The 21,386-nt window shown below is 35.8% G+C and overlaps 4 protein-coding genes across 7 annotated transcripts; 3 read left to right on the top strand and 1 right to left on the bottom strand.

The window, feature by feature from the left end:
- On the top strand, nt 409-2,283 carry LOC18612428 (protein DGCR14). Its single transcript, XM_018114230.1, has one exon. It carries the CDS (start codon nt 519-521, stop codon nt 2,055-2,057), a length of 1,539 nt encoding a protein of 512 aa, XP_017969719.1. The 5' UTR covers nt 409-518; the 3' UTR covers nt 2,058-2,283.
- Nucleotides 5,528-8,467, top strand: LOC18612427 (probable serine/threonine-protein kinase WNK11). The gene is made up of 3 exons (XM_007049216.2): nt 5,528-5,675; nt 6,697-7,200; nt 7,857-8,467. The coding sequence occupies exons 2-3, from the start codon at nt 6,697-6,699 to the stop codon at nt 8,244-8,246; spliced, it is 894 nt and encodes a 297-aa protein (XP_007049278.1). The 5' UTR covers nt 5,528-5,675; the 3' UTR covers nt 8,247-8,467.
- Nucleotides 12,715-15,840, top strand: LOC18612426 (BTB/POZ domain-containing protein At5g48130). Of its 2 annotated transcripts, none has more exons than XM_018129988.1 (4): nt 12,715-13,300; nt 13,373-13,442; nt 13,624-14,772; nt 15,103-15,840. In XM_018129988.1, exons 1-4 carry the CDS (start codon nt 13,206-13,208, stop codon nt 15,772-15,774), a joined length of 1,986 nt encoding a protein of 661 aa, XP_017985477.1. In that variant the 5' UTR covers nt 12,715-13,205; the 3' UTR covers nt 15,775-15,840. The 2 variants fall into 2 exon arrangements, with proteins under 2 accessions (XP_017985477.1, XP_017985478.1); XM_018129989.1 differs by having other exon boundaries at nt 13,226-13,265.
- Nucleotides 16,069-20,374, bottom strand: LOC18612425 (serine/threonine-protein phosphatase 7 long form homolog). 3 transcript variants are annotated; one of them, XM_007049214.2, is made up of 7 exons: nt 20,248-20,374; nt 19,586-19,754; nt 18,508-19,152; nt 18,144-18,311; nt 17,614-18,003; nt 16,628-17,522; nt 16,069-16,483 (listed from the first exon to the last, which is right to left on the bottom strand). In XM_007049214.2, exons 2-6 carry the CDS (start codon nt 19,691-19,693, stop codon nt 16,659-16,661), a joined length of 2,175 nt encoding a protein of 724 aa, XP_007049276.2. In that variant the 5' UTR covers nt 19,694-19,754; nt 20,248-20,374; the 3' UTR covers nt 16,069-16,483; nt 16,628-16,658. The 3 variants fall into 3 exon arrangements, with proteins under 3 accessions (XP_007049276.2, XP_017985476.1, XP_017985475.1); XM_018129987.1 differs by having other exon boundaries at nt 19,586-19,705; XM_018129986.1 differs by lacking the exon at nt 20,248-20,374 and having other exon boundaries at nt 19,586-19,869.

Here is a 21,386-nt window from a genome sequence, read left to right as displayed (position 1 = left end):
ATAAAATCATGCATTTTATTATATAAAACAATTATACTATGTTTTTATATAATTCTTCAAAACAAATATTGTTTACTTTTCTTATCAAGCACGTTATCTTGCTTGTGTTTTATTTTTTAACAGCAAAAAGTGAAAAATAATACCTGCCAAACTATTCCTATTGATTTTTCTTTTTCAAAAAATATAAATCTATAATTATTAATATATTTATGTGTCGTTAGTTAGTAGAGTTTTAAATTTTACAACGAATTAAAATATTGAGACATATTTTTATCAAATTAATTAATTTTTTTAAGAAATATATCTTAACAGGTAGGTGACAACTCTACCATTGTCTATAAAATTTAAATTCTTTCACCGTCTATCTGTGAAGATATTTGGAATTATAAAATATAAATTAATAATTGATGCACGGCCACGAAAGGACCCAATTACCTTCCTTTACGACAGACGCTGAAACGATTAGAAAGCCCTGAAATCAAATTCAATTATCTGAAATCCCTAGTTTCTGAGACGCCATGCTTCTGTCTCCAGGCCACTCTCCCCGCCACGTTTCATCACCGTCACCATCTCCATATTCCGACAACTCTCTCCAAACTCCCGATGCTGCTTCTTCGACAACCCCAAAAAACCCTAGCAGAAAACGCGCGCGAGTCCTCGACGAGGACACCTACGTCGCCGCCATCGAGAAGATCATCGAACGCGATTTTTTTCCTGATATTTCCAAGCTCCGGGACCGACTCGATTGGCTCGAAGCCATCAAGACAGGCGATCCGATTCAAATCCGTGATGCTCAGCTGAAGATCATCGAACGCCGTGGCAGAAAGGTAAATAATGTCAATTCCGAGGGTAGAAGTCAAACTCGAACCCCTGGTTCTACATTTATGAGAAATTTTACTCCTTTTGATGAATTAGATGGTAAAACCCCCAAAACCCCAGGTGTTTTGGGTAGGGAATTATCCGGTGAGGGTGATTGTAGGGTAAGCGAGGGTAAGATTGATTCGAACTTGTCCTTAGACGAGTTTTTTAGGAGGTATACCAGTGAGGATAACGATAGTTTTTCCAAGATTTTAGAGAAGGTTAATAGGAAGAAGAAGGAGAAGTATGGGTATTTGACGCAGGGAGAAATGGGGGACGAGGATGTTAAATCAATTGAGGATGCGAAGAGAGATAGGATTACAGATGGATATGGGACGTCTGATCAGCCAACAAGTACGTTGGAAGGGTGGAAGTATATAGCCAAGAATTTGTTAATGTATCATCCAGCTGATCGGGGTGAGGCTCCATTGACTGAGGAGGAACGAGCAGTAAGATTGAAGGCCTTGACAAAGGAAATTAATCGTGGGAACACACGTTTTCATGGTAAAGTGATAGATTCTAGGCCGAAAGATGATGGATCCATGGCGGTGCTTTATACTCCTGTGGCAGGTGCAACTCCAATGCCTATGTCAGATAAGGATGGGGATAAGGGAAAAAAGTATGATCTTGATGATTTGAGGAAGACCCCAAATCATTTTTATGTGGAATCTGGGAAGAAAGCGGAGAATGGTTATAGTTTTGTAAAGACACCATCACCTGCACCAGGTGTTGATGAATCCCCTTTTATTACATGGGGTGAAATTGAAGGGACACCTTTAAGGTTGGAGCCTGAGGATACACCAATTGATATCGGTGGCAGTGGTGATGGGCCTCATTTTAAGATTCCTTGTCCACCTGCCAGAGATGTGAAGGCACACTCCTTATCCAGGGAAGCTGCTCGGAAATTGAGAGAGAGGTCAAAGATGTTTAAGAAGCCACCATTGCCATCACCTTATAGAGGTGGCAGTGCCAGTCCAAGTGTACGAACACTTTCTCCTGCAGCTCAGAAGTTTGTAAGAAATGCAATTGCAAAATCCTCTTCTTCTGTGGATGAAACCCTTCGTGCCAGTTATCGAGGTGCAAGTCCTGGTGTGTCTACTCCTAAAAGTGTAAGAAGTGTTTCAAGGTTCGGAAGGGAAGGTAGCATGGAATCCAGGTCACCTTCTGTAAGGGAGGGTTCTAATCCTCCATGGTATTAGTTGTCTTAATTGATCAATGGTACCATAGGTCAATACTGGCTTGTTTATACCATAGTCCTTGAGAAAACCCATTTGTTTTTGAATGGGTAAATGCACCAGTTCAGATGTTTTTCATTATCTCGATAATTTTGGTTTTTTAATGAATATAGCATGGTTTGCATGTTAAAAGTGTTGCAATTTAGTTTTGTAATGCTGATTCTGATGCTGATGTTGGTGTTTTCATGCACTCCTCCCTCTCTCTCTCTCCCCATCAAATTCTCTGAATTTTTGGGATATGTTGTAGGCTTTGTATAAATACATTCAACGAAGGGTCTAAGGGAGATGAATGTGCCTATGCTTTATGTGCATGTTTTTCATCTGTGAGAACAGAATAGCATATCATGTGATGAAGATGTATATGTATTTATTTGAGTATCCTGAAAAGTGCCATTTGACTTATCCGGGAAAGCGCCATATGACTTGTCCTTTTGTTTAAGGAGGCAAGGGCCAAGGAGGCGTTTTCTGTGCTAGCACAATGCTTTTTGATGTTATTACTAGTGCCCAAGTTTGCTTAATTATGGGGGGCTATTCTCCTAAAAGTGTAAGAAGTGTTTCAGGGTTCAGAAGGAATGAGGCATGGTTCTATGTCACCGTCTGTAAGAGAGATTTCTAATCCTCTGAATTTTTTGTTGTAACTGATTAGTTGTATAGTTGTTCTTTTCTATTTCCCTTTTAGTAATTATAAAGTTTCTATACCAAGGTGCTGAGTAACCTGCTATGGTATTAACGTGTTAAATTCCTTTTGCAGAACTATAGGGTTCTCTTGTATGTGCTTGTAATTATATGGCAAAAGTTTTTGGATGTTTACAGAACAGAGCTTGATAACCCTGTGGCATGTCTCCAAAAGACCACAGTACTGCTTTCAGATTGTTCTTTAGGGCCCTAGTTTGTCCAGATCCGGAAACTGGTTTGAAAAAGTTCACTTCTATTAGTTATTATAAGCTCCATAGGTATTTTGGGATTAGCGTTGAGGCTCTTACAGTAGCGTCATCCCTCCCCCTTCACCCTGTGAGTGAGCATGTGCATGGTCACATGAACCTGGTGAATCCCTTCTGCTCTATTTAGTAAGTCATTTGTTTTTACTTGAACGTCAGTCCATGCCCGAGCTTCTACTTAATTAAGTTTATAACTAATGGATATGGAAGCTTTATATGGTGGAATACGCATTTGAAGTATGTTCAACGAACTGGAAGTATAACAAGATATAGTATGAGCAGGGAAAATTCCTTTGCCCGTGTGGTCCATTATGCAAACCATGAGGATTTGCTTTATTTCTACTTTTTCACCGAAATGGATAAAATTCCTTAAGCCATACGGATTGGCTGTGATGCCAGTGGATTGCGCTTATATTGAGAATTTCCGCCTTGATTGTGTTGGGCTTTGGATTTGTTCTCTTATTATGATCTGCTACTCGGATATCATCAGCTGGTATCCAGTAAAAATGCTGTCATTGATTTGCAGTTAATCTTGCTTTCACCTTAATTTTTCTTCTGTTTGGTTTTTTTTTTTGGTTTTTGAGCCCCATCTTCCATCTTCTGAATCAGAAGCGTCATTCGTTTCAAATGAATTAATTTGCAGCCAAAAATTGTAAGCAATGAGTAGCAAAATCTCGGAACATTTACTTGGACAAGTTGGTATAGGTATAATTAAGTTGAAAACCATCTAGAACCAGTCTTTCAGTTGTTAATATTCATCCGTCCATCTAGGTGTACAATTGTTACATTTTTAATTGGATCATCTCTATGTATTTCGGGCTTCAAACACTCAGAGGTGAAACTTTGACTTGGTCTATCTCACGTGTCTTTGAATACCTTGAATTTGTAAGCTTCTATTAGGAACCAACTTGGTCTCAAAAGTAGATGGGATGTTTAAATCGAACATTGGGTAGATAGGGAATTTTAGAAAGTTTATAAATGTGGATTTTACACATTTTATCAAATTAGTCTTTTGGGGAGGAATTAAAATCTCATGACAAAGTACTATTAAAATAGATTTAATTTCAAATTGATTAAATCAAGCACTTTCAAAAAAGAGACAGATAAGATGACCGTCGGTGATGAAGACATCACTGTAGTGGGTGGAAGAGAATGTCACGTCAAATATTTTAAAAAAAATAAACAAATTGCTTTAATCTCACATCAAGTACAAAAAGAATCTTAAAAAACTTATAAATATGAACACTGTACATTTATTAGGTTAGTTTTTTAAAAAGAGAGTAATGACATTGTTACATTTAATCTTAAGCTTTTTTTAATTTAATTTAATCACCCTAAGTCATCACTTCTCATAAACTTTTGGCGTTCTAGGTTCCATGGAGCTTTCTTGAGCTGTCCATTTAATCACTCGCACCTAACACGACAGGGGGAGTCCCTAGTTTTCCCGTGAAATGTTTGCCTGTAATTGTACTACGAATTATAATGGCACATCAAAACTGATGCAACTTCTTCTCTTCTTTACTGTTGTTCTTTTCTTTCCCGTGCAAATCTACTGTATGCTTAATCAGGAGGCCAAAGGCAAAGGTGATGTACCTTGCGCCAACTCAAAGATTCAGAATCATAACCAGGTTCTGATGATGTAAATAAATTAACAATCCTTTATTACAAGTAGACAGTTCTAGCAGTTGTAGGAAGATTTCAATGCACCGCATTTCCCATGATGTTGAGATTTAGTGTACTCTGTTGGTGATTCAGGCACGGGATTTACATGTAAGACGGTGTTTTCTTCAAAGATGGTTCCATGCATGTTTCGATGACCCATCCTTTTCTTCACGAGTGCGGGTGGATACTAATGCAGCTGCTAGCTTTCGACAGTTGGCACGGACTTGGACGACAACTCTTCTCTTTCTATATATCCAGCTAATATTTGCATGGATGAGTTGAGTTGATCCCGTCACTACCAAGCGAGAAAGCTGAAAGTGATCGGACTTAAAAACCCTTTTAAGTAGATTTATTAGACAATTTCAACCTTAGAAGGATGTCTACAGTACACTAAAAATTCATTTTGAAATTGCAATGAAGCTTTAAAACATCAAAATATGAATAATCAGAATGCCAAGGTATCAAATAGTCTAAAGATTTCTGTACCACGAGTCAAGTCATTGATTGGCTATGTAATATATATTTAAACAAAATGGAGCTTAAATCAAAGTTGTTTTTTAATTGAAAAAGATAAAAAGGCCAGTTGAAATACAAAGAGAAAATTGTATTCTGTGCTATCAATATACAACAAGATGGAGGTGCTATATATATATATATATATATATTCGGAGAAAAGATTCGGAGCGCAGCTCCCCTGAGGCTTTTACGCGCCCAAAACAGCACGTGTTTCTATTTGCTTTTCTCAGTTTTCATTGTCATTCAACGCCGTCGTTTAAATAAATAAAATAAAATAAACTAAAATGTAAAACGCCGCAAGTATAAATAGCTCCCACCCAGTCCCCGCTTCCCTAAAGCCCCACGGCTGAGCAACGACCTTTTCTTTTCTCTCTCATAGTCATACCTTCGGCTTCTCTCAGAGCTCTCAATCCCAAACAAACGTTGCCTAGCCCTAGTCTTTCTTTTGTTTTCCTCTCTTATCGAGGTAATTTCCTTTCGCTGTCTCTCCTTTTCCTTTCTCTTTAAACATGCATTTCAAAATTCTTAGTATGGTATATCTCTATATATATGCATTAATTATTTAAGATGCTTGCATGCATGGCAATGGCATGGATTAGATGTGGAGGAAACCCAAGCTACGAATTCGAGAGGAATCTAACCTTTGAATTTTGAACTTTTTCTTTGCTATATTTCTTTTTATTTTTTTTAATATCCGCTTAATCTTTCGAATTCCGTTTCCAACTTTGATAGCTTAATTTCTTACTCTTTTATTTATCTTTCTTTCTCTATTTGACTTTGCATTCCTTGTTTTTCTTATCAATTGTAATCAATTATTCCAATCTTATCCTCTTTTCTAAAGTGAAAATTCATTTTGCTTCCAGATTTAGCACTGTTTTTTTTTTAAAAAAAAAATTCTTTGTTTGCTTCAATTAACGGCCTTATGAATTTAGGTTTAAATCAGGTTGTTATATTGCAGAAATTTCTTAATTTCCGCTAAATTAAGGATATTGATGTACTACAATTATGCTAATGATGTATATCTCAGTCCCTTCGTTCAAGCTCGAATTATTTCCCATTGATATTTGGATTTTTCGTTTTCCCAATTACATTGATTTTGTGGTGAAGGCAATTTATATTGGTTATTATATTAATATTTCATTTATTTCTTCCTATTCACACTGGTTTTTTTTTTTTATATTGCAATCTCAAATTAATTAAAATTTTGACCACCTATCCTTTTGTATGATCCATGCTTCAATCTTGGACATGTATCCTACCAATTGTAACTGCATTGTACTTCTGATTATTAGATTTGTCGTATCGACATCACAGTTTTTTTTTTCTCGTTTAAATTACCACTGTTGGATTTAGTTTTAATTTAATCAGCGTTTTACTCATATTCTGTTTCTTTGAGATTGAACTATTTCTGGTGGACTCTCTGTTTAGATAATAGTTTTTTGTAAGTATAATATGTATATAGTATCTCATGATTCTAATCTTTGAAGATGCCGGCTGCTAGTCCCAATATGTCTGATCGAGAGGTTGAACCATTTGTCGAGGTTGATCCCACTGGGCGCTTTGGGCGCTACAATGATTTGCTAGGGAGTGGTGCTGTGAAGAAGGTTTACAGGGCATTTGATCAGGAGGAAGGTATAGAGGTGGCCTGGAATCAAGTGAAACTGACTAACTTTAGTGAAGATCCTGTGCTGATCAATAGGCTTCAATCCGAGGTGCAGCTGCTGAGAACATTGAAAAACAAGTATATCATTGTTTGTTACAGTGTTTGGAGGGATCAAGAGCGAAACACGTTAAATTTTATCACTGAGGTCTGCACATCAGGAAACTTGAGAACTTACAGGAAGAAGCATCGCCATGTGTCCATTAAGGCTTTGAAGAAGTGGTCAAAGCAGGTACTTGAGGGATTGGAGTATCTCCATACACATGACCCATGTATTATTCACAGAGATCTCAATTGCAGCAACATCTTCATCAACGGGAACATTGGCGAGGTAAGTAGACTTCTTCCTTATTACTATGGGATTCTGGCTTCCAATTTTTATGGGACATGTTCCCTCCACTGTCATGCTATTTCCTGGTAACTAACTATGACTTCATAGATGATTATTAAGGCAGCTAAGCTTATTTATATTTTCCTGGACTTATAAAGAGTATGCCATGTAGTGAAGCAGTCTATACAAAATATATTTAATGGCTTCAGGCCATAGCCGTTTGGCCTTACAATCTAATTTTTTGATAACTTTTTATCATCAAGCAGCATGCTGACTCGTCCAATTGTCAGTTCAATGTAGCAGCTGCATGTTTTATATTTTAGGCTCTGCTTGTGATACAAAATATTTGGGAAAACATATAAATGCAGGAAATGTTGGATCAATTAAATTATTTCATCTGATCATTTGAGAAAGTGGCACTGAAGTAGAGAAGTCACCTGTGGATTTTTGTTCTTCAGTAACCTGTTAACCGTTTCTGAATCTAGTTCTCTGAACTATAAAGGAAAAATTAATTTTCGAAACAATTAATTTTCACATTGGATGTCCCTGAAGAAAATCAAAATTTATTGGACTGGAAGTTTCTGGATAAATCCAGAATGTTCTTAACAACTTCTATGAGACTATAACGGCAGAATTTAAGTGTTTTCTCTGTGCAGGTGAAAATTGGCGACCTGGGACTTGCAGCAATAGTTGGGAGAAGCCATGCTGCACATTCCATAATAGGGACACCAGAATATATGGCACCAGAGCTGTATGAGGAAGATTACACTGAGATGGTTGACATTTACTCTTTTGGAATGTGCTTGCTAGAAATGGTGACAATGGAGATACCTTATAGTGAATGTGATAGTGTTGCCAAAATATACAAGAAGGTCACATCTGGAATGAAACCCCGAGCCTTGAACTTAGTGCCAGATCCAGAAGTGAAGGCCTTCATTGAGAAGTGCATAGCCCAGCCAAGGGCAAGACCTTCAGCTTCTGAACTTCTCAAGGACCCCTTCTTTTCTGACCTTATCGATGATGAGACCGATTCAACTTCCAGTTGATGGCATTTTGAGTGAAATTTCTGCCTAAAACTAGCACGTAATTTTCTTTTCTGAATAGACAGAAATCATAAGCTAGTTTTAAGTGAATCATATGCCTTATGCTACCGGGGTCTTTCTTTACCTCCTTTCCCTAATGAGATTCATAAATCCTAATGTACATATTGGTAGCCTCAAATAATGATGATAGTGCTTTCTCTAATGCCATTTATATTTGTTGCTTAGGGTAAATGAGTACTATTTCAGTTCCTCTGAATAATCCTGGTAATTTCACAGTATTCTCAGGCACCTGACGTCAGAAGTAAGTGCTCAGCTAACTCCACAGCTTTTGTCTGGCCAAAGACAATCAATCCTATGTTTTCCAGGATACCAAATTGGGTGACAAATTTGAGTTGCCAATTTGATTCCCTATTGTGCAGTTATAATTTATATTATAATCTGTAAACCCAATATTGACTCAGCTTATAACTGTTGATTGAAAGAATTTTTCTTACGAACATTCTAGTAATTTTTGAGTTGTCCAATCTCGTTAAGTTGGTAAAACAGTTAAATTGATTTCAATTTTCACGCATCGTAAGAATTATAGATTAAAAACAATTAAGATTTAGCTTAACAGTTGTAACCCTTCCTGGCCAAAGATAGGATCCAATGTTCAGATCTTCGTTTTCCCTTGGATTTAGCTTTTACAACCCTTCTTTAATATTTTAATCCCCTCTCTGTCTTTGATTTAACTTCAACAATTGTAGTCTTTCCTTGAAAAAGATAAGCTTCTGCCAAATTTCGGCTATACTCAGAGAAAGGAATAAAATTTCAGAATTAACAATTAAAATTGAATATCGCAATGAAACTAAATATGGAAAACCAAAACTTCCATAGGATCACTTGTTTTGACATTTGATCATATTAACATTCATACATACAAGTAAATGATCAGAATCATACCTTTAATAATGATTTTAATAAATCACAAGTTATAACCCTTATTCTTGGTTGCATACTAAAGTCCGATTGTCACAAATCAAAGCTGTCTATGTGTCCAACCTTCTATGGTGATCCACCCAAGTGACAGATAAAAGCCTTCTTAAATGTAGGAATTATATGTATACTGTGAAGCAATGCTAGTGGCAAAGATTTCATAAATCTAATCTTTCAAAGAATAGATTTTGGTAGAAAAGATGACAAAGAAAAACGATTCTTGAACCCTCCAAAAAAAAAAACATTTCTTAGGTTGAAGGAGCTTTTTTTTTAATTTTCTGTCAAGTGTTTCTCATCTCTAATTCTTCTCTTATGGTGCATCATCCATATTTAAGTATTTATAATTAGACTAAATTGCTTATTCAACTTTTGATTAATTATAATTTAACCCCTGTACTTAATTAAACCATATAATTAAGTTCATATTGAAAATTTCAAATTTTCAATTGAGTACAAATTCCATTTTAATTTCACATTGTCAACTTATTGTGTGTGACCCATTAGGCCCCAACATGTTGGCAACAAATATAAATTAATCAAATTACTTTTATTTATAAATCATAAGCAGCATTTAGCAATACATCATGACCACTCAAATGTTAGAAGATTCAATATGGTTTGACTAGCCTTTCAGTGTACAGTATCTTAATGTAATTCAATCATTTCATTAAATATTCTGAATATGTCATGATTCTCATGAAGCATAGCTTAGTGTCTACTTATGACATCCCATATTAATCCTAAAGCTTCATATTGATCTATCAAGATCGCCTCTCTGCCAAAGATTTTGTCAATATAAACTAAAAGCAAGAGAGATATGCCCTTTTCAAATTACTTAGGGTGATGAATTTTTTCTGAACTACTCATTCATCTTCGTATACTTTATGTCATACCTAAAAGCACCCTATTTAGGTATTTAGTCGCCTCCAAATCCGTAAAGGTGAAATTAAAGTATAACAATTCACATACAAGATGACTTGGAATCTCAAGTTTAAGAATTATTAACACTATTGACAAATGAAAGTATTTCTATAGACATTTAAGTGAAATACCAAATAAAACTCTCATAGCGAGTTATATTTAATGAACTTATTCCTTAACAAGCATCCACATAATATTCCCAAGTATGTCACATACTTCAACCTATGAAATCGGTTGGTTTGTTTCAAAATAAGGAACCTTAGTATGTACTTGTTTTTGAGCATTGTCAATGTACTTATTCTTGACAATACAATAACTAGAAACATATTAAGAATAAGGTTTTAATACATAAAAATCTCATAATTATAATCCTTATAATTTTCTTTGTAAGGTCATTATGTTCCAAGGATTTTATTTGTATAACTCTCTCATAACTCTTTATAAATAAACTTATGAATAAAAAAATACCTCATATATTATATAAAATATCTATAATGTATTTAACATAAAAATGCAAGACTTACGCTAAGAACTCCAATATTCAAATCTCGACCATATACATATATTACATCCTTTGAATTATTATTCCAAAAACCTTCATCTTCTTATGAGACTCAACTTTTTCATTGTTTGAGTGAAGAATTTTGTGAACAAATCATATCATCATAATGATCATAATTTTCACACTAAAAAATATATGTATGTGTGTGTATATATATATAATGTGTGTATGGGGTTAATTTTAATTGAAGCATTAAACCCATTCAATGTTCTGGAATTTAAAAAAAAAAAAAAGAAACCTATGCTTCTGCAGGTTTTAAGGGAATTTATTGCTTGAGTGTTAAGGATCTAAGCTGTAGTTGTTATAGTTTAGAATTTAATATCCCAATAAACCAAGATGATTTTCAATCTATACGCTTCTACAAGAACCAATAATTTTTTTCATGCATGAAAAGTTTCATGAACCGACAAACCAAAATCCATGTCCAAAGTTCATCCTTGACCATTTTCGTGTCTGAACTGAAATCTTCAAGTTTAATTGTTGTTTTATTTTAATCTATGTATTTAAAGAAAATCTACTCTATATATAGTTGAAATTCAAAGAAATATTATTATTATTATTAGTATTAGTATTTGTAATAAACTTGTCATAAAAAAAAAAAAAACAATTCTTGTGACCGTGGGTGTGAACGTAAGTATTAATAACATTATGTCATGTCAAAGTAAACAAATATAAAAAAAAATAAATAAATAAATATTGGGGATTGAGATGTGGTGGGAGAAAGCAAGCAAAAACCTCTTTATCCAAAGCACCTTTGTTTTCCAGAAGACGTGCCGTCTTGGTTGTTAGCATACGCTACCAAAGCTCACAAAACTTGATCCGCACTTCATCTCCTACTATCTTTCCCCATTTTTTTTCTTTAATTTACTTATATTATTATTATTTTCTTCCCATTTCTCTAGGACATTCTCAAAAGAAGCCTTCTAAACCAAGCAATAATTTATCTCAAATCTAATTATCAACCAACAACACTCCTTCTTTTCTCTTTATATTTATAATTATAGGTGCTTGTTTATATTCACAGTTTTTGAGTGTAGCAAGTTGACAATTTTGGCACCAAAATTTGTTGCAATAACTTGAGAAGATTTTATTGGTAAGAACTCTTTCCTAATTTGCTTACGATATCGTGCAAGTTTCAACTTTGCTAAACTTGAGATTTCGGAAGAAAAGAATCACAATTGAGTTTGAAATTTTTTGTTATACTTTGTCTAAATTTGACAATTAAATCAAATTACTTACATATTTTCAAATATGAACAATAAAGTCATAACATTTTTTGTATTCTTTTAACTTTTCCCTAAGTTATCGTTTACTTACAAAACGTCTCTTTTTGCACTCTTAACTTTTTTCTAAGTTGACTTGATTTTTATTTTCATAGAATCTAGATATCCAAACTTTATGATTGAAGTTGGAGTCAAAGAAATTAAATGTTATCACTTCTTCTTCAAAGGCAATTTTTTTTCATCTACGTATAGTTGTATGACTTTGTCCTTCAAAATGAAAGAAGCATGTTTTCACTAAGTGACTAATCCAGCAATGAAATTTTCAACCAATTAAGATCATTCACTTGATTAGCTTTCTCATGCCGTTTGATTTCAAGCAATTAGATGAGCTTGGAGTTCAAACTTCTTCTAACATCTGTTAAGGCATAAGAGATAGGAGAATGGGTATTGCTTGTCTTGCTACTCTTTTTTCTTTTACCTTGAGAAGAATTGGGCTTCAATTCTTCACTCTTTATCTTAACAAATCTTGCGTTTATATCTACACTCGAGCATTTGACTCATTAATTGGTACATGATCTCTTTATCTAAAAAGTAAAATTTAAATCTCTCTTTCTTTAATTTAAAAAAAAAAAAGGCTTGTGCTTATACCCATCGATTGTTTGCGTTTCTAACTTGCTCGATCAAAATTTTGCCTTCTTTGGAAATGCCTTGCTTTCCTTTGCCTCTTGAGCTGATGGCAATTGATTTTCAGCAAGTGCAATGCTAATGTATGTGTGTGAAATGTGGAAATGCATGTACACATCTTTCATATTTATCACAAATAAATTAAGATGTTTCAGTGTTAGACACAAAAATGCATAAGAAAACAACTGAAGCATATTTCTATTGGCGGAGGCCAAACCAAGTGGTGCAAGAATTCAACTTCTCTGAACTCGAGGAACGTTTTTGAAGCCTTAAAATTTGGAGTTGGAGCTGCACTGCACTCGTGTGCATCCACCATCTGACTTTGACTGCATTAGTTATTTAACCTCTTTCTCTTCTCCTTTCTCATTCTATTTTCATTCCTTCCCCACTTTCCACTGTTTTTCTCTGGATTCTACAAGCTGTGATACACGACTCCTTTTTGCTTCGATTCTTGAGTCGGATCTCGCGCTTTTTATTTTTTGCCAATTGGAACACAGAAACTGCCAACTGCCTGTTTATGTTTGCAGTAACATTGACTTGATTGCTTTTGCCAAGCTTTGATCTCAGTTTCTTTTCATTCTCTTATGAACTATCACAATGGAAGTTTCCAGTCCCAAAGATAGTTCGGTAGCTTCAAGTCCTTTTTCTTCACCCAATGTCAGTGCCCTGCTCAAGATTAGGATTATTTCATGGTAAATGCTACTTCTATGTATTCATTACCTTGCATTTCAGCTGAAAGACTAATGTTAGTTGGATCATTTCAGGATCCAAGAAACTGGGCTGCCTGTTTCTATGCGTGTTCGAGTTGGTGAAAGAACCTTCAGCCTGCATAAGGTATGGTGAAAACAGTCGTTCATATTCAGTACTTTCTGCTTAAATATAGTAAAAGACAATTGGTTTCACCAATTAATCTCCAATGTTTTCACTTGTTGCAGATGCAGGCATGCTTTCTTCTTTTAGAATTTTGTACAACTGGACTATAAACTTACATATATTGTTTCTATGTATTCTGCAGTACCCATTGTTTTCAAAGAGTGGATTCATTCAGAAGAGATTGACTGAATCAAACGAGCTTGAGCTACCACCAGATTTCCCTGGAGGACCGGAAACATTTGAGATGATTGCATTATTCATCTATGGCTCCACGACGCTGATTGATCCTTTTAATGTAGCAGCCCTGAGATGCGCTGCAGAATTTCTTGAAATGACAGAAGAATACTGCATCGGCAACCTCTGTGAGCGTTTGGATCTCTATTTGAACCAAGTGGTTTTACAGAGTTGGGATGACACGCTGATTGTTCTCCAGAAATGCCAAATGTTACTTCCCTGGTCCGAGGAGCTAATTGTGAGCCGCTGCATTGAGTCCCTGGCCTTCATGGCCTGCATGGAGATTCTTGATCCAGAGGGGAGAAGGGACCAACCAGTAGTTACATTAGAGGCATTGGCTGGTGAAGCTTGGAGCTGTGAAACCGTGAAAGCAATCGCAATCAAGGACCTATGGATCAAAGATCTCATAGCTCTACCATTTGGATTCTTCAAAAGGATAATTGGATCCTTAAGAAGGCAAGGAATGAAAGAAAAATATGTGAGTCCAATCATTGTCTTCTACGCAAATAAATGGGTGCTCTCCAAGAAGACACGCCAATTTTGGGAGAACTCGGGTGAGAAAATTGGAGACATTGACACAAACAACAAGGTTTCTGTCATTTTACAAGGGATTCTAGATTTACTGCCCATTGGAGAGAAGGCTAGTAGGGCTATTCCTGTTGGTTTTTACTTTGCTTTGCTTTCTAGATCCTTAGAATTTGGTTTGAGAAGCGACAGCAGGGTGAAATTGCAAGATCAGATTGCATCTATGTTACACTATGCCCAAGTGGAAGATTTTCTCCTTCCAGCGGTTGGAACAGAGTCCGTTTCTTCAAGCAAGGAGTTGGCAATAATGAAGAGCATATTTTCAACCTATGCATCATTTAACACGGACACCAACCCTACTCCTTCAGCAAGCAACTCGATTGTTGCAGAATTATGGGACACATACCTAGCTCAAACAGCTTCTGATCCAGAAATGGAGCCTAACAGGTTCATGGAACTCGTTGAATTATTACCAATATCTTGCAGACAGAGTCATGATCAGCTTTATAGAACAATGAATAGCTTCCTACAGGTAAGTTTTCATAAACTACAGCCAGCCCCAAACGTTTTAAAGTTGGGACAGTTTTATAAATGCATAGAAAAGGAGACCCAGTTTGCCAAAACCAGATTTCCTTAATTCGTTTCGAGTGATCTGGGTCGTATTGAAGAGAAGAGTATAAGCATTGACTGCTTTCTCAAACCGACCTGATCAGCATTAGCTTGCTTTTTAAATCCAAAACTATGAAGTGAAATTGTCCATACAAGCTTTATTAAGACCAGTTTGAATCAGTCTTGGGTTGGACCAATCCAACTTGCAAGTTGCAACCATACTTCAAACTAACTTCCTCCACCTATTGTTCAGGCACATAGAGATATAACTCAAGAAGAGAAGGGATCAGTCTGCAAATACCTCAACTGCCAAAAACTTTCACAAGAGGCATGCATTGAAGCCGTTCAAAATGAGCTGATGCCATTGCGTTTGATTGTCCAGGCTCTTTTTGTTCAACAGCTCAATACCCATCAAGCTTTTAGAGAATGCTCGGACTCTTTTAGGTTCACAGGACAGTTCTCCGGAAGCCTATCCAGCTCAAGGTGTCCAAACTCAAGAAGCCTAAATCTAGGAGAAAGCCCAAACACGGATGGAGCAAAGCCAGAAAGCAAGCCTTTGAGCTTCTTGCTACAAAATGACCTTGCAATGGAGAAGAGATACGAATCAACAAGCTTCAGACTCCAGAGCCTTGAACAAGAGCTCATGTCCTTGAAGAAGAGCCTTCAATGGCACATGTCAAAGAAAACAGATTCAAATCCGAACAAATCGCAGAGTATGAAACCTTATGGTTTGGAGAGTAGATCACTAAGCAAGAGAAGGAACCCTCTTGGACAAGTAACAAGCTGCATGGGTTCTGTCAATTTTGCTTCACAAAGAAAGTATGCTAGTAGGCTAATTAAGATCTTTCGTAGATTTTCATTGTTTGGAATAAGAAAATCAAAGAGAAAGCAAGGAACTAATGGCCTCTCGGCCAAAACAATCTAGCAGATTAAGATGTATGGAAAAAACCTCAGTATATGCAATTCAATACCATTTTGTTCATTATGGCCACTCAATTTCCCTCAAATCAGACTCGTTGAATTCATCATTCACACCCTGGCGAAAAGAATCAACAATATATGTCCCAAGCAACTAGCAAGACTCGGATGAATTCAACTTCTAATACCTAGCCAATCACATTCTATATATAATGGCACATCACATATTTCCAACTTCCAAAACGTGGAACCCACACTACATATTCGAAGCGACATAAATCCCAAAATAATGACCATAATAGAAAAAGTGCAAACTTTTGAGGTGTTAGCAAGTACATATAACCATCTAATTCAAGTACAGATTTACTAACATGTCAGAAGATCATCCATGCTAATACCAACGGCAGATTTAGTATAACACCATATACAATATTCATCGAAACAAAAATGAACATATCTTGCCATTTGCTAAAAGCTGCATGAAGATGGCAAAATACCAGAAGAAAACATGCTAATTCTAAATAATACCATCCCTAAAAACCCGTCATCTAAATTGAAATATAAATTTAATTCTCTGATAATGACAGCTAATTCTACAAGCCACAGAAGATGTCCTAAAAAAGACCAGGCACAGGCACTTTGAACTCTCCGGCATTACACAATAAAAATTGTCCTTGGCACTAATTGAAGGCTAAGTCCAATTAATCTTTGGTAGCCTGTCAAAAAAACAAAATCAAACTATCAATTCAAGTCTAGTAGATAGAATGCATGTAAACATAACCCAAAGTTTTATGTATATTTATGTGTACATGTATCTATGTTTCTAGGCAAACAGGTTTAGCCAATTGCCAGAAAATTACCTCCAGAATATCACATGACAATGCTTCCACTTTATGCTACAATGCTAGTCTCACCCTGCTGTGCAAGATCCTCAACATTTTCATGAGATAACTGTGGAGAAACCTTTGCCTCGTTCTCTGTTTTCTGATCACTATCAACAGCAACATCAGAGGGTTGTGACTCTCCGACCGTATTAGTTGCACCATGAGTTTGTGATTCATTAACATCAGTAGCCACCAGAGTTTGGTGGTCATTGACCCCATTAGTAGCATTAACTTGTGAGTCATTGGGCTTGTTAGTTGCATTATGAATTTCTGAATCATTGGTTTCATTGGTTGCATCAGGTAGCTGAGAGGACTGTGGAATAACCTCCTCTGCTGTTTTAACTGTTTGCAGATCACTTTCACTAATAGCATGAGACATATTTGAGTCATCAACCTCATTACTTGCATCACAAAACTGTGAGGCATCAATCACATCAGTTGCATCGTGAAGTTGCATGTCATCAACCTTGTTAGGTGCCTCAGACAGCGGTGCAGTGTCACCCTCAACAGCTGTAATACAGAGTGGCATATGATCTACCTCATCATCAGCTTGATGCACGTGTAACTGATCTACTGCAACAAGCACACCGCAATACTTAGACTCATCCTCACTAGCTCCATGACCATCCATGGGATCATTACCACGCTTTCGTTTCCCACTACCCTTTCTTCTTACCCTCTCTTTCCCCCTAGACCTTTTCCTGAGTTCAGTTCCCACAATGGGTGATGCTACAAGTGGACCTCCAACTTGGTCTCTCAAGCATTCTTGTGCAATGGACCTAATCCTGGAAAGTAAATCAACTTGATCAGGCTCCAGTCCTTCTGACGGGAAAGTGTCAGCTAAGTATGAAATTTCCCGTAAACCACCAATCTGTTACAGAAACAAAAGAGAAGTACACATATGAAACTAATTGGGAAAAGGACATAGACATTATTACTTGACTAGTTGTGTACAGCCTTACAGTTCTTTGAAACTCTGATGAGAGAGAAATAGGTCTCCCTACAACTTTACGAGTTATTCTCAAGTACCACCACGTGTATTCGTTTTCATCAGCATCATTATCACCTTCCACAATATGGAGCTTCCGATCAGCCCATTCATTAAGTTCTGATTCCATTTTCCCAGATAAGTCAACCCCACCATCAACTCCACGACTCTTCCTCACCCATCGTGCCACATCTTCAGGGATTGGTTGAAACATGCCATATTGCCTTAGGACACGATCAGGGAGGTGTCTTTCTGCCTTGTCAAAGCAAATCAACATCGTCTTTGACCTCCCCAAAACCAAAGTACTTCTAATTTCCTCGGGGATTACTGTGCTATCCATGTGTTTGTAAGGAAGCCACTCTACCTATTTGTCAACAACATACATATGTATCATTCTTTCTTTCTTTCTTTTTTGGCCAAAACCTGTATTACTCTTTCACAGATGGTAAGTAGTAATATAAAATTAAAAATAAATAAATAAATAAAAGAATTCCAAGAACTTACATTACATGGTTCTAGGGAGTCAAGTTCCTTTCGGTAGAAAACTACATCACGGTTTGTCGTTGGACCACTCTGCTTTCCCTTCCACCTTAGTACAAAAGGAAAATGATCATGGATAGGGTCCCTATTGAGCTTCGGTCGACCAATATTTAGATGATAGTAACTCCAGCACTAAAGAGAAGAATACTTATCAGTAACAGCATTTTAACTAAAGGCTATTGGCAATAGCATTAAAAGACTGCATTTATCAATCCTGCTAAGTGGTCCATTTTGTCACGAAAAGGCCAAACACAGCAAGCACTTCAAAAGGATTTTTAAAAGAAACAAAATAAACAGGAAAAAACAGACCAAAAGAGAAGTGAAAAACCTGAAGTAATGTCAAACATCCACAAATGGTGCTTTGAGATTTAACAGAGGCATTCCCAAGTGCCCTATACAAGAATGCTAACGCAGCTGCACCCCATGCGTATCTCCCAGCAACGTCAAAATTCTCAAACAATGGAAGGTACATAACGGGGACCTTATTCCCCGTTGTAGTTGAAAAAATTGTGCTTCCCACAAGATATAAAAGGTAAGCACGCGTGTGGTGCTCAATCTCTTCAGTTGATGCATCCTCAGGGCATTGAGAAAAGAACTCTTTCAACCAACTTAGCTTCACCATCCCACCACTCGCATAAGTAGAGTCCGGTGCTTTCCCTAGATACCTTTCACACACTTTGCTACAAGTGGTATATGTTATTCCAATCACTGGATCCCCATCAATTGCCAATCCCAACAAGAAGGCAACATCTTGAAGAGTAACAGTCATTTCCCCCATGGTGAAGTGAAATGTATTTGTCTCTCTTCTCCACCTCTCAACTAATGCTGAAATGAGCGGATTATCTAAACTAATAGCTGGTATCTTCCGCAAGTACCCAAACCCTGCTTTCTCAACCAACTCGATCTGCTTAGGGGTGAGTCTCCACTCACCTAACTTCGATGTGTGTTCATGACATCTAAGTGCACCACGCTCCTGTAATGTATATTTGTTGTAACGAAAATAAATGTACAAGTCAAAGTTACAATCACAATCTACAAATCCTCAATATATATAAGCATAACTAGACTAGTGAATTAAAGAGAAGAAACTAACAAACAACCAACCAAGCTAACTAACTAACCGTCGGGTGTATAGTTGGAGAAAATACAACCTAGAACATGAGACCTAGTAATCACACTGTCTCTTACAATTAAGACAAAATCTCGTTGGCACGCTTTGGTAAATTTTTTGACAATGACTTGTTTAACTACACATAGAAGTCTCTAATCCTACGAGTGCACAAACGGATTCTACACATATTCTTATCAAAAAACAAAACACAAATTAACATATTTGCGAATAAACATTACATTACTCATGCAAATACATAAATGGCGGAGAAGATTGGTGTGAAAGAGAAATGAACCTGGCCATCCCAAACAGCTGAAGATACATGATTTTCTTGATCATATAGTATTGAAGGATCAATGGGTCCAGGATTGGCTGCACATGGGTCCATTCCAACCTCTGACATTGACTTTATATTCTAAAATTTAACCGGAAAAAAGAAAGAAAAAACGAAACAGAAGAGCGGCCTGAAATGCAGGCCAAAAAAGAAACTTCAGTCCCATAAAGTAACTCAATAGCAATATCATCCGTTACTGTTAATATGCAGGAAATTTTACATTTTGGAGCAAATTTTTATCAAACCCTTGAATAAAATTAAGATTTTTAGGTCAATTTCAAATTTTTTTGAGGATTTAATTGCAATTAAATGGAAAAAAAACATTCAAGCTCTCATGGCTAACAATTATATCCGTTCAAAACAAAAAAAGTTTAAAGGATTTTGTATTGGGTCCTTCAATTTCCAAACCCTAGATTCCGATTGGCTCTCCCAAAACGGAGGAAGCAGATAAAACCGAAAGAGCAAATTTCCTCGGCTTCAAGCTTTTCGATGCTTTGAATAATTAAATAACAAAAAATTTAAAAAGGGAAATTGAAATCAGAAACAGAGAGGAATGAAACGACGACGGAAGAAGAAGAAAGAGGAAAAAGGGGGAGGGAGGCACTTTGCTTTGCATTTCTAACCTGATTTTATCCAAAACGACACGAAAAGGCACGCACCACCGTGAAGGGGAAAAAACGTCAGCGGAATTCCAAGGCAAAAAAACATCCCAAAACGCGTCGTTGCAACGAATTCTTGTACTGTGATTGAAACGAAAACCTCAAAACTGGATGGGTTCGTGCGTTTTTCTGGATTCAATTTTCTAATCCGACCTTACTGGTCCACGTGGCATGTTTCGGATAATTTGGGCCTCACCCTTAATTTCCATCTAAAGTTGAGAGTAATGGACCTATCTGCAGCCTGCAGATATATATATATATATATATATTATCATATCTAAATATTGATATATGTTGATGGTATGTACAAAATATTATTTTATAAAATATATAACTATTATTACTGTAAACATAATGTTAGGATTTGTGGTGGTACTTTCATACTAAAACACATCTATAAACAACCTCACGACAAAAGAAAACTTTAAATAAAATCTCTAAATTTACGATAGAATATGTAATAATTCAAATTTATTTAAAACCCTATTTTGAATTAGTTAATCTGCACCACTTTACGTTAGTTACATTTAATACTAAAAAATGGTATAGGAGCAAGGGCGGAACTAGCCAAATTTTATTAGAGGGGCCAACCACAGTTGAATAAGAGTTAAAAAATTTAAAAAACTAATATGTTAAATTCAATCAACAATAAAAATATTGATAATAAAAATATGAAACTAAATATAAAACTATAATTTGTAAAATATAAATAGTTAAAAATGATATATAAGATTAATAGTTTCTTCTTATATAATCAGAATTATTTAAATAGTATATATTCAAAATAATTTCATTTCAACTAAATATAAAATGTAAAGCATATAAAAAAAATATACTCAAGTTAGTTTCCTCTTATATAATCAGGATTAATAAAAAAATGATACATTGATGAAATTTTAAGTAACAATGTAACATTACAATTTATATTTGAGAACTATATAATAATTTATTAATTTTTAAAAATTAAAATTATAAAAAATAAAATTTACGTAACATAAAAAAGAAGAACATGACAAGTAGAAAGTAGGTACTACATATTATATAACAAAAAAGAAAAAAAAAAGAATGTAGTTAATGGTTTGTAGAAATTTGAGAAAAAAATT

This window comes from Theobroma cacao, chromosome 1 (genome assembly GCF_000208745.1).
Source record: "Theobroma cacao cultivar B97-61/B2 chromosome 1, Criollo_cocoa_genome_V2, whole genome shotgun sequence".
NCBI lineage: Eukaryota > Viridiplantae > Streptophyta > Magnoliopsida > Malvales > Malvaceae > Theobroma > Theobroma cacao.
This window is presented reverse-complemented; position numbering and strand designations above follow the sequence as displayed.